Source organism: Monodelphis domestica, chromosome 2 (genome assembly GCF_027887165.1).
Source record: "Monodelphis domestica isolate mMonDom1 chromosome 2, mMonDom1.pri, whole genome shotgun sequence".
Classification (NCBI taxonomy): Eukaryota; Metazoa; Chordata; class Mammalia; order Didelphimorphia; family Didelphidae; genus Monodelphis; species Monodelphis domestica.
In genome coordinates this window covers 258389306-258401389 of record NC_077228.1, presented here as the reverse complement: position 1 = coordinate 258401389, position 12084 = coordinate 258389306, and the positions used below count along the sequence as shown (strand labels likewise).

Sequence of the window (12084 nt, the reverse complement as noted above, 5' to 3'; positions counted from 1 at the left end):
TTGATTTGTTCACCTTCCTCATCCAGTGCTTGGTCTTGGGCAAGGCAGAGTTCTGTCAGACCCTGGTCCCAAGGGCTGTATACCTTGCTATTGCCACTGTACAGTCTCTCCCTTTCAGTTCAGTTCAGTCCAGTCCAAGTTTTAGGAATTTTAGCATCTCACCATTTCTGGATCTTCCGTGAGTTTTCTATGTATAAGATCCCTGTTCCCTTAACTCTAGGTCTCTGACAACACATGATGCTCTTCTCTGTTCCTTTCCATGCTCAGTGGCTCCACTCATGACCCTGTTCTTGCCTAAGTTGTGTCCCCTCACAGGTTGTGCTTTTTTACTTTCAACAGGAGCAGCGGCACTCGGTTCCCCTTCCATTTCCATACCCAACCCCTTCCTATGCTTCCCACCCCCCTGGCCACCGGTCAGTCCCTACGGCCCCTCTGGGCCCCCATCCCCCAGGAGCAGAGAGCCATGGCTGCCCACCTGTCCCCCACTCCCCCGGAAGTGACCTTAGAGAGAGCAGAGTTCAGAGGTCGCGGATGGACTCCAGCGTTTCACCAGCAGCAACCACCGCCTGCGTGCCTTATGCCCCTTCCCGGCCCCCTGGCGTCCCCGGCACCACCACCACCAGCAGCAGCAGCACCGGCCTCCGGGGCACAGAACAGAGCCCAGGCCTTGTGAGTGGCACAAGAGAGGGGGAATGGAAGTTGGGGAGAGAGTAAAGCTCTGAATGAATGTAAAGAAAATAGAAAATAAGGTTAAAGCATTTTTGTTTTTAGGAAGCTAATGATAAAAGAGCTGAAAAGTTAGAAAGTGGAAGAGATGAAGCTCAAAGCAGGAAGCTCAGGGAGTCTCAGAGAACTTGGAGCTAGTTCTCTATCCCTTATTCCTCTCCCATTCTCCTTCTCTAGGGCTCTGACTGTTATCAAACTCCAGGGCTAGAGGCCACTTCCCACCAGAGCCGCCTGGGGCCATCGGCACATAGCAGTCGGAAATCTTTCCCCCCTGCCCCTACCGCCGCTGCCCCACCCATGCCTCTCCCACCAGGCCCTCCCCTCTTGTCCCGTCCCCCAACAACCCCACCACCCTGCCCCCGACTCCTCCACCCAGCACCCCCACCCTCGTGGCTGGAGAGCCCTGCCTGCCAAGCAGGCAGAGGGTCTGCAGCTGTGGGTCGGGAAGAAGGGGATCCTTTGGAGGAGCTCCTTTTTGGAGCAAAGGGCCCTTGCCCCACTCCACCTCCCCTACCTCCTCCTCCACTACCACTCCCCCTCCCCCACCACGAGGGCTTCTTGGGGACTCTGTCACCCCATTTCCCCGTGGGCACTCAGGATTCGCACACCAACCCCACCACCCCCACCACCATCACCACCAGCAACAGCAACAGCAGCCAAGTGGGGCCTGTGCCCTTCCCCCCTCCCCCATTCCTTTCCAGGGGTCTAGATACCCACCCCCCAAGCCCTTCCCTGAGCCCTCCAGCCCCTCCTGTCACTCCCTTGCCACTCCCAATTCCCCGAGCTACCACCCCCCCCTGTCACCAAAATACCTCAGGAAGCTTCAGGCGCCCGGAGAGCCCCCGGCCCAGGGTCTCCTTCCCAAAGACCACAGAGGTGGGGCGGGGGCCACCTCCTGGGCCCCTGAGCAATGCCCAGCAGCCCCACCCCCCTGGAAGTGGTGGGGAGCTTCCCAGCCAGGGCCCTCGACTGTTCGACTTTCCTTCAACACCCCTGGAGGACCAATTTGAGGAGCCATCGGAATTTAAGATCCTGCCTGATGGGCTGGCCAACATCATGAAGATGCTAGATGAATCAATCCAAAAGGAGGAAGAGCAACAGCAGCAGCAGCAGCAAGAGACCAATGGGGGAGCCCCACCTCCCCTGAAGGAGCCCTTTGCCCCACTGCAGCCCTCTTTTCCCCACAAGGAAGAGAAGACGCCACCACCAGCGTTGCCCCCCCCTCCACCGCTAGCAAAATTCCCCTCGCCCCTTCAGCCGCTGCCACCACCACCATCAACACAAGCTAGTCCAGCCACCTTGCTAAAGTCTTTGGCCAGTGTGCTGGATGGGCAGAAATACTCTTATCCGGGGGCTGGGGCAGGAGTTGCCCAGGCTATGCCCTCTCCCTCTCAGTATTCTCCCCCACCCCCATCAGGTGCTATCCCTACCCCGCCTGCAACGGCAGCCACGAACCTCCTGTGCCCCCTGCAACTGCAGGTCTCTTCATCATCTCAATTTTCTACCTCAAGCGGGCCTTGGGCCCAGGAGCAAGGAGGGGGTGAGGAGTCATCTGGGCCTCCCCCAGCCCAGTCACTTCCACCACCACCACGGCTAGGGGTTGTGCTCCCCCCACCCCGCTCTGAGTCAGAGGTACTAGAAGAGATCAGTCGGGCTTGTGAAACACTGGTGGAAAGGGTGGGCAGGGGCTCCGAGCCAGTGGAAAGTGGAGGGGAACGACCTCCACTGCCACGACCCAAGGAAGAAAGTGGTGCTGGGCCTGGTAGTGGCAAGCGGAAGGAGAAGGAACATCGACGGCACCGTCGGGCCTGCAAAGACAGTGGACGTCGACACAAGGAGGGTAAGGCGCACAAGGAGAAGAACCGACAGGTGCTAGGAAACCTGGACCTACAGAGCAAAGAGATCCAAGGGCGGGAAAAGGCCAAACCGGAGGCTGGTGGGGCCACCAAAGTCAAGCTGCCTACTCCCATGCCACCTGCTGCAACTGCTCCTCCTCCACTCCCACCCTCACCTGCCCCCACGCCAGCACCACCTTCTGTCGGGGAAATACGGCATAAAGCCCGGGAAGAGACTCCAGGTCCTCCCAGTGTGAGTCCAGCTGACATGCTGAAGCTTCGGTCCCTGAGTGAGGGACCTCCCAAGGAGCTGAAGATTCGGCTTATCAAGGTAGAGAGTGGTGACAAGGAAACATTCATGGCCTCTGAGGTGGAAGAACGACGGCTGAGTATGGCTGATCTTACCATTGGGCACTGTGCTGCCGATGTGGTACGGGCCAGCAAGTAAGTCACTCTAGCCCATCTTTCAGAATAGAATCAGAGAAACCCCTTATGTTGCTGATTTACTGGGGGAGGGAGAGTGGGATACATGTTTCCTTGGCTAGAGGTGTATGGAGATTAGATTTCAGGAAGAGCTTTTTCTGCTATTCTGGGAAAGGATACACCATTACAATGTTGGAAAAACAAAAGGGGTTAATGGCCCATTTAGGTGATTCTAGGTGCATCACTACTAGTCAGGTGGAACAGGCAAACTTCCCTGTTCACTCAGACTTGTTACTGGTGCTTTAGAGACAACTTTGCTGTCCCCTAAGTCGCACAGTAAGAGATTGGGATGTCATGAGATGATGGGTAGAAGTAATAAATTAAGATGTCTGGATTCTCAAACCAACACAAAATTGCAGTAACTCACCTTAAAAAGTGCTTATTTCATTAGAGATCTCTGAGGGAGATAGTTCATGTACTATTAGAAAGACTCAGGTGGTTTACTCTTTATGACAATGACAGAGTTTCAGAGCTAGAACTCCAATGGAGGTTCCCTGGCTGCCAATTTCTTCCCAGCTTATCACACTGGTACTAACTGCATGTCTGTGCAACATATCCTCAACATATGGGATTTTGAGCTCTAGTGACTTCAGCCTTTGGCAGTTACACCCAATGAGCTTCTATAAGACCTTCACCATACCACTTCTTTGCTCCTCTTTCCACAGGAATGCAAAGGTGAAGGGGAAGTTTCGTGAGTCTTACTTATCACCTTCCCAATCTGTAAAGCCTCAGATCAACTCAGAAGAGAAGCTGCCAAGGGAAAAACTCAACCCCCCTACACCTAGCATCTATGTATGTTTTTGTGCCTGTGAAAGGAAGTAGTATCTATCAATGGGTGGAGAGAGGCCTGCACCTAGAATTGCTGTTAGATCTAAAGGAATGGCTATTAATTCCAGGGACTGCTAGGAGCTGTATTTCTTCATTTCCTCTTTTTGAAGATAACAGAACTGGGGAAATTTTTCTTGTCTCTGTGGTTACCTTTCAGACAGAGTCAGAAAGGTGCAGCATTAGCTAGGCTTTACTATCGGGAATGGGGAGTTTGCCTAGGAAGAGTGGTATATATAGTGTGTGTACTCCAGGGAACCTGGTTAGGGTATTCCTATGAACAGTGACATTGTATTGCTTCTCTCTTCATGTTTCTTCCCCTTCCCTCTTCAGCTGGAGAGCAAACGGGATGCCTTCTCTCCAGTGCTTCTGCAGTTCTGCACAGATCCTCGGAACCCCATCACAGTGATCCGGGGTCTGGCTGGCTCCCTGCGCCTCAGTGAGTCCTCATGGCAGGAACTAAACCAAGCTGAGGGGAGGGAGAGAAAAAAGGAGGAGTCTTAGGGATTTTTGAGGAAGATAAGGAAAGCTCTGTGCCCAGTGCATGTGAACTAGGCATGCTGGTATCTTAGTTGGGAAGTATTTGGTGTGGATGAACTTAGGTAACCAAGTTGTGGTGATTAGGGGAGATGACACGTTTTGCACATCAGGACTTTTTTGTGGGGGTATGATTATGTTTTCCATTCAATTATCAGTCCACTTTTTCTGTTATTTCTTTCCATCCAAGTAGCTCAGAGGTGGAGAAGGCTATGCCCACAACCAATAATGCTTAGTTTTATTAATGAAGGAGATGAGTTTTTTATTATCTTTTAAAAAATTTTTTAATTGTTTGTTGATTATATTAAAATTCCTAGATATTTCACCCTCTCCCTTCCCTCCTGTCACTGGGCACAAAAATGTATATATAAATTGTGTCTTTCGTGTTTCTATTTATCAGTTCTTTCTCTGTAGGTAGACATTCACAAGTTATTCTTCAACTATTAATTCTATAGGTATATATGACATTTTCTTGGTTCTACTTATTTTGCTCTTCATAATTTCATGTAGGTCCTTTCCAAGTTTAAAAAAAATTAACCTAGTGGGCAGCTAGGTGGCTAAGTGTATTGAGAGCCAGGCCCAGAGACAAAGAGGTCCCAGGTTCAAATTTGGCCTCAGATACTTCCTAGCCATGTGACCCTGAGCAAGTCACTTAAACCCCCATTGCCTAGCCCTTACCACTCTTCTGCCTTGGAACTGATATACAGTATTGATTCTAAGACAGAGGGTAAAGGTTTTAAAAAAAGATTAACCTGTTCATTGGAAAGATGAATTGAGTAACAGATCGTGAAGGTCCCCTGAAGGAAATGTAAATAGTTTTTAGAACTATCCCCACCAAATTTTTCACCAGAATAATAGTCTCATCAGAGTTTCTTTTACTTCTCTACTCATTGAAAAGTATCATGGTATAGTAGAGAGCTAAGCCAGCTTTTGAGGTCAGGAAGATCTGGTTTTAAATCTGCCTCTGACAGTATATTGCCTTGCTGCCTACCCAGGCATGATAATGTAATTTCTCAGTGTTCCATATAATTCTGATAGACTATAAATTGGAACTTCCTCTATGAAATCACAGAATCAGGTTGCAGCTAGGTAGCACAGTGACCAGTCCTGGAGGCAAGAGGATCTGGGTTCAAATGTGGCCTTAGACACTTCTTAGTTATGGACCCTGGACAAGTCAATTAACCCCAATTGCTTAACTTTTGCCACTCTTCTGTCTAAAAATTGATACTAAGACAGAAAGTTAGGAGAGAAAAAGAGGGAGAGAGAGAAATCATAGGATCAGACAAAAAACAAAAACCACACTTTCTATAGATATCTTAAGCATGGAAAGTTTGGGGGGGGGGCGGTATGGTTAGAAACACCAAAAGTGAATGCCTTTTTTGCCTTTCTTAGTGGCTATCCGTTTTTATAGGGGAGACCATAGGCGTCTACTACAGATTGGGTTGCTCCATCTTCCCCATCTTGGTTCTCTCCTGATTCCTTTTAAATGCAGATTTGGGCCTGTTTTCCACAAAGACCCTAGTAGAGGCAAGTGGTGAACATGCTGTGGAGGTTAGGACCCAGGTGCAGCAGCCATCAGATGAGAACTGGGACCTCTCAGGCACACGACAGATTTGGCCTTGTGAGAGTAGCCGTTCTCACACTACAATTGCCAAGTATGCACAGTACCAAGCGTCCTCCTTCCAAGAGTCTTTACAGGTAACAGGAGGAACCTGGAGGGAGAAGGAGATGGGGTGGAGGGTGGGGGAGCTGAGGAAAACAAAGAAATGGGTCCTGAAGGGAACAGGAGAGGGAGGAGAAGAGGGAGCCTGAGAAAAGCTTAAAGGAGCAGAACTAAGTTTTGAGCTTGGTAAAACTGAGAGTTAAGAGGGCAGCTGGGTGGCTCAGGGATTGAGAGTCAGGCCTAGAGATGGGAGGTCCTAGGTTCAAATCTGGCCTCAGACATTTCCCAGCTGTGTGACCCTGGGCAAGTCACTTAACCCCCATTGCCTAGCCCTTACGACTCTTCTGCCTTGGAGCCAATACACAGTATTGACTCCAAGATGGAAGGTGAGGGTTTAAAAAAAACAAACTGGGAATTAACATTGAATTGAGGGATCAGAAATAGGCTGGAGGCTGGGGTGTTTAGAGATTACCTGATCCAAGTTTGGTTGCCATCCTGTGTGGCGGGGAGCAGGAGGAAAAAGAGAGTGAAGATGAGACAGAGGAGCCGGACAGCACCACTGAGACATCCCCCAGGTACTGATCGTGGACCAGATACTCTTAGTTAATCTTTTCAATTGCTCTGTGAAATAGGGCTCAAATTTTTTTTCTCCCTCATTCCCCCATTTTTTACACTAATCTGTTTTCCCCCCTTTTCTTCCCACCCCTTTTGCACTAGCAACAACCCAGATCAAAAAACTCATCATATCATCAAATTTGGCACCAATATTGACCTGTCAGATGCTAAGCGGTAAGTAGGAAGGTCGTTAGAAAGTGGGACCAATAGGTTTCAAGGACAGGTTAGAAATATCCTTGCCTTTGGCTTAATACCTCTAACTCTAATGCCTCTAAAAGGAAATGTTTCTTTTAAAATATCTGAATACTATTAGAAGCAATGTTAGAATCACAGATTTTATTCTTTCTGTATCCTTATTCTCTCAGGCTTTGGGCAGTGCAGTGGGTTGAGGTCATTTGCACATGGTTTCTTCATGGACCGTTACCACTCCTATCTAAAAATATCATTTAATGAGCCAGGATCATCTGAATCTCCCTCCCTTTCTCTTTCCCTCCTTCCCTTCCTCCCTCTCAGATCTCCTCCCCCATTTCTTTCTTTCTCCATCTACCTTGTCTCTATTTCTATCTCATTTTCTTTCTCTGTCTCATAAAGCTTTAAACTGCACTAGTACTTTTGGGACACCTTTATATGAGTAGACCAATGGTGCTCCCCAAAACTGACTGTCCGTGAAGCTCACAATCTAACAGGATTAGAAGCCACAAGCAGATACCTATAATATACAATATTACATGCTAAATATTTTTTCAACATTTGAGAGTTTAAAACAAAAATACTTTGGCAAGGTAGACTAAGCACTGAGCCCTCTAAGTCTTAGGATTCTGCCACTACTGACCTAGCATTATAAAGAAGTCTTTCTAGGACTTTATCTAGAGTCTTGTTGTGTGACCCTAGGTGGAAGCCCCAGTTGCAAGAGCTGCTGAAGTTGCCTGCCTTCATGCGGGTTACATCAACAGGAAACATGCTGAGCCATGTGGGCCATACAATCCTGGGCATGAACACTGTCCAATTGTATATGAAGGTTCCAGGCAGCCGAACACCAGGTAACCTGATCTGTGGAGGTCAATAGGAGAACTAGAGCCCCAGTTCCCTCTCAGGTTAGCCAAAGAACTCCAAGGCATTTGAAGCAGATGAGTGAAGGGCATTCAGAGCCTTGACCAGTTCAGTCTGTGTGAACAAAAAAGCCTCAGCTGATAGACTATCTAGCTTTTACTACAAGAAGATCTCCAGTCTGGAAAACACATTCCTTCCCAGGGCCACCAGTTTCATTTTGGGCTAGCTCTAATTAGTGAAAGCTCTTTCTGATAGTAATCCAACAATTGCCTTTGAAATGGCCACCTAGTGCTTATTATGTTCTCTTGGGCCAAGTAATTTAAGTTTAATGCCTTTTCCCCATGGTGGAGCTCATTAGAAACCTGAAGAGAGCTATCATGCCCCCCTAGTTCTGACATTTCCATTTCTTTCACTTGAACCTCAGACGGCATGAACTTTTAGGCTTATTTTCTGTATTCTTCCCAAAATGTCACTGATGGCCATAAGTGACAGCAGCAATCTCCAGACATCGTCAACCTAGGGCAGAGTATAATGGACTGGAACCTCCCCAGCCCTGGTTCTTTAGCCTGGCCCTGTGTTCCAAGGTTGTCTTACTGTTCTTTGCTGTCATTTTATGTTGCTCTTTGGTATTGCCTTTGTAGTCCTTTGGAGGCAGGAGCTGGCCTGTCCTGGAGAGAGGTCTAGACACAAAATGAACAGGTGCTTAGAGGTCTAGGGGGGGACCCAGGGCAAGTCACTGAGCCTTTTATGACCTTGGTTTCCTTCTGTAAAAAGATGGGGCTGGAATCTGTGAACTTGGGAGGTCTGTTCTAACTCTTAAGTCTTGATTTAATGAACTAAAATCCCCAGATCTTTTTCAGACTGCTTGTCATTTAGCTGTGGATTCTCCATCTTATGCTTATTAAATCAATTTTTTAAAACTCTCAAGTCCCAGACTTTACAGGTTTCCATATTGAATTTCATCTCCATAGTTGCCTTAATTTTCTAGTCTTGTCAACAGGATTTTTGGATCATGACTGTCATCCTGAATATTTGCTCCTCTTAGTTTGGTGACATGTGAATTTGATAAACATGCTGTCTATGGTTTTTATCCCAGTTACTTTATTCAGTTGGGGATCCCTTGGAAAAGGAGTGATTAGATTTGCACCCCCATGCACAAATGGGACCATTGGGCCATCATGCAGAGGTTGGCAGCTGTGACCTGCACTAGAAACAGTATCTCTGTGGGTCATCCACAGATGAAGTACCAGGAAATGGGTTATGAGGATCCTGTATGACCTCGGGGAAATCATTGAACTTCCCAAGGTTGCTTTCTGTAAGATGTGGAGTTTGGACAAAGAGTTTTCCAGCTCTAGATCTTAGAATTCTGTGGCCTCTTGCCCTCCACTCCTTTGTGATCAATGTGATCAATGATCAAAATGATCAAAGAGATAATGAGCCTTGTTCTGGGGCTGTAGCATTCCTTGTGCTGGCTCAGCCTACAGGGTAACTTGTCCTCTGCTGCCCCCTAAAGGCCACCAGGAAAACAACAATTTCTGCTCTGTCAACATCAACATTGGTCCTGGAGACTGTGAATGGTTCGCCGTCCACGAGCACTACTGGGAGACCATCAGTGCCTTCTGCGACAGGTGCAGTATAGGGCCAGATGGCCTTCGCCTTTATTCCCCCAATCTCCCTTGGCCTTCCATCCCTCTTTCCTTCAACCTTCCCTGCCCTACCTTTCCCTGCAAGGGAGTGGACCTCACTTCTCCTATGACGGGGCTGTGTGCTCCTGCAGGCACGGGGTGGACTACTTGACGGGCTCATGGTGGCCAATCCTGGACGACCTCTATGCCTCCAACATCCCTGTGTACCGCTTCGTGCAGCGGCCTGGGGACCTAGTGTGGATTAATGCAGGCACCGTGCACTGGGTGCAGGCCACAGGCTGGTGCAACAACATCGCCTGGAATGTGGGGCCTCTCACAGGTGAGAGCTGGGGGGCCAGGGAGCTGAAGAACAGAAGCTTAGTGGTCCTTGCTCCCTGGGTCACCCCCTTCCCCTCTCCCTAGCCTATCAGTACCAGCTGGCCTTGGAGCGCTATGAATGGAACGAGGTGAAGAATGTCAAATCCATTGTGCCCATGATCCATGTGTCCTGGAATGTTGCCCGCACTGTCAAAGTCAGTGATCCAGACCTGTTCAAGATGATCAAGTAAGGAGGGGACAGATTTGCTGGAATGGGGGTCTTGGTGTTTGGCTGTTGTTCATAAACAGATGTCTATGTTGTGTGCCAAAGCACTGAGGGTATGGGGGAGTGGCGTGTGTGGGTAAATCAAACACTGTTGCTGTGCCCAGAGAGAACAGCTGGAAGGAAGATTGTAGCAGGAGGTTGCACTGAGGTAGGGCTTTGAAGGGGGAGACGGAAATAGTTTCTGTTCCTCTTGTCACCCTACCTGTGCCTCCTCCTGGCAGATTCTGTCTGCTGCAGTCCATGAAGCATTGCCAGGTGCAGCGGGAGAGCCTGGTGAGGGCTGGGAAGAAGATTGCTTACCAGGGCCGAGTTAAGGATGAGCCTGCCTATTACTGCAACGAGTGTGATGTGAGTAGATCCCCCCATCCCGTCCAGCTTTTAACTCTTCTCCAATTCCCTTCGAGTCACACCTTCCTGCATCCCCAGGTGGAGGTGTTTAACATCTTGTTTGTGACAAGTGAGAACGGCAGCCGCAACACATACCTGGTACACTGCGAGAGCTGTGCTCGGAGACGCAGTGGAGGTCTGCAGGGGGTCGTGGTGCTCGAGCAGTACAGAACAGAGGAGCTGGCCCAGGCCTATGACGCCTTCACCCTGGTGGGTACCTGGGGCTGGAGCCTCCCTAGCAATCAATTGCCTGTTCTTTCCTCGATAATTCACAATACTTCGTCTTTGTTTCATGACAGGCTGGATCCAGCAACTCTCGATGAGGCAGACACCCCTTTCTAGGGCTGAGAAAATGTCCCAGCCCAGTTTCTGCCATCACAGCACAGCCCACACCCCACACCCTGGGGGTTGGGGTAGGGGCCTTCCCAGGGAGAGGGAGGAGCCAGAGCCTGGAGAGGGAGGGGGTGGGGCTGACCCCCTCTCCCACAGGCAGCTCCCCCTCCCTTACTTAATTTATTCAGAAAAGGTTTGGGGGGGGTCTTTTTTGTTTTGTTTTTGTTTTTGTTTTTTAAGGAAAAATGAATATGAGGGAAAAAAAGATAGGGGTGGGGACCAGAGGAACCACCTCACCAACCCCACCCCTCCACCCAGCCTTGGCCAGACCCTTGCTTTCCCCCACCATTATTGGCCTTTGTAGTAACAGATAAAAGGAGTACTGGGGCTCTGGGGAGGATGATGGGGGAGGGTCAGATACGGGTTCAGGTTCCCTTGCTCCTGCCATGGTCCTCCGGAGTGGGGGGGCAGGGGACGTGCAGGGCAGAGTGGGTGAAGTTTTGAACAAGACTCTTCATGTGGGCTTTCTCCCCATCCCACATCTTCTAAGACTTCCCTTTTGTACTTTGGTTGCTCCCTGTGACCCACCCCAGCCATACGTGTCTGTCTCTTCTATTTGTTCACTTGGTTATGATTTATATTTTCTATTTTCATTTTTAATTTATAACAATCCTACTCTATTTATTCAGTTTGGGGGAAACAGGATCTTCCCCATGTCCCCTTTCTCACCACCTTCAGTGCCATTCTCCCTCCTCCAGGCAGTGGGTTTAGTAGACTGCTCTCTGCCCTACTCTTCCTCTGTGTTCCCATCTCCCTACTCCATCTCTGCGCTCCTTACGTCCAGCTGTTCCACTGTGTCTCTTTTCCCAAGGCTCCATCTTCCCTTAGGCTCTGGCCTTATTATCATGGTGCTCAAACCCTGTCCTCCCTCCCCACAGCCCCAGATTCCTGCACTTTCTTGGGCCAGCCCCCTCCCCTTCCTATGCCCCCTCCCTCCCTGGACCTTCAAGAGGGCGAGTGGCTCCTGTACTGTAGGAGTAGGTGTGGAAGCAGACGTCTTTTATTGTACATGTAAAGAACAAGAACGGAGGAAAAGGAAGACCTCTGGGCCATGCCCCCTCTGGCACCAGTTTTTAAACATGGACTTTAAAATGAAACAGCCTGTGGGGGAGTGAGGGCGACCTCTGTGCGATTGTCTATCTGGAGTTTTGTTTTACTTTGGTTGGCTGTTTCTTTTTTTCTCCTCTGGCAGAGGGGGGCCCTCCCACCCCTCCTTGCCCCCCCCTCACTGCACTGCTGCTCTGCCCCAGGGCAGAGGCCTCTATTCCCCACCCCCTACTTTTCGGTGAATTTGTGTGAAAATATTAATATTAAAAATAAATGCAGAAAAAACCGTTTTGA

The 12084-nt window shown here is 49.3% G+C and overlaps 1 protein-coding gene across 10 annotated transcripts in view; it reads left to right on the top strand.

Moving 5' to 3' along the window:
- Positions 1–12084, top strand: part of KDM6B (lysine demethylase 6B) — a 27874-nt gene extending 15790 nt beyond the window's left edge. For all 10 annotated transcript variants that reach the window (XM_056817577.1, XM_056817569.1, XM_056817572.1 and 7 more), the window contains 14 exons: positions 340–669; positions 904–3005; positions 3710–3836; positions 4203–4308; positions 5899–6104; positions 6583–6644; positions 6787–6858; positions 7576–7724; positions 9248–9362; positions 9512–9699; positions 9783–9924; positions 10185–10311; positions 10390–10560; positions 10650–12084. In XM_056817577.1, coding sequence (XP_056673555.1) covers positions 340–669; positions 904–3005; positions 3710–3836; positions 4203–4308; positions 5899–6104; positions 6583–6644; positions 6787–6858; positions 7576–7724; positions 9248–9362; positions 9512–9699; positions 9783–9924; positions 10185–10311; positions 10390–10560; positions 10650–10673 — 3921 coding nt within the window. In that variant the 3' untranslated portion in view covers positions 10674–12084. The remainder of the gene's footprint in view (positions 1–339; positions 670–903; positions 3006–3709; positions 3837–4202; positions 4309–5898; positions 6105–6582; positions 6645–6786; positions 6859–7575; positions 7725–9247; positions 9363–9511; positions 9700–9782; positions 9925–10184; positions 10312–10389; positions 10561–10649) is intronic.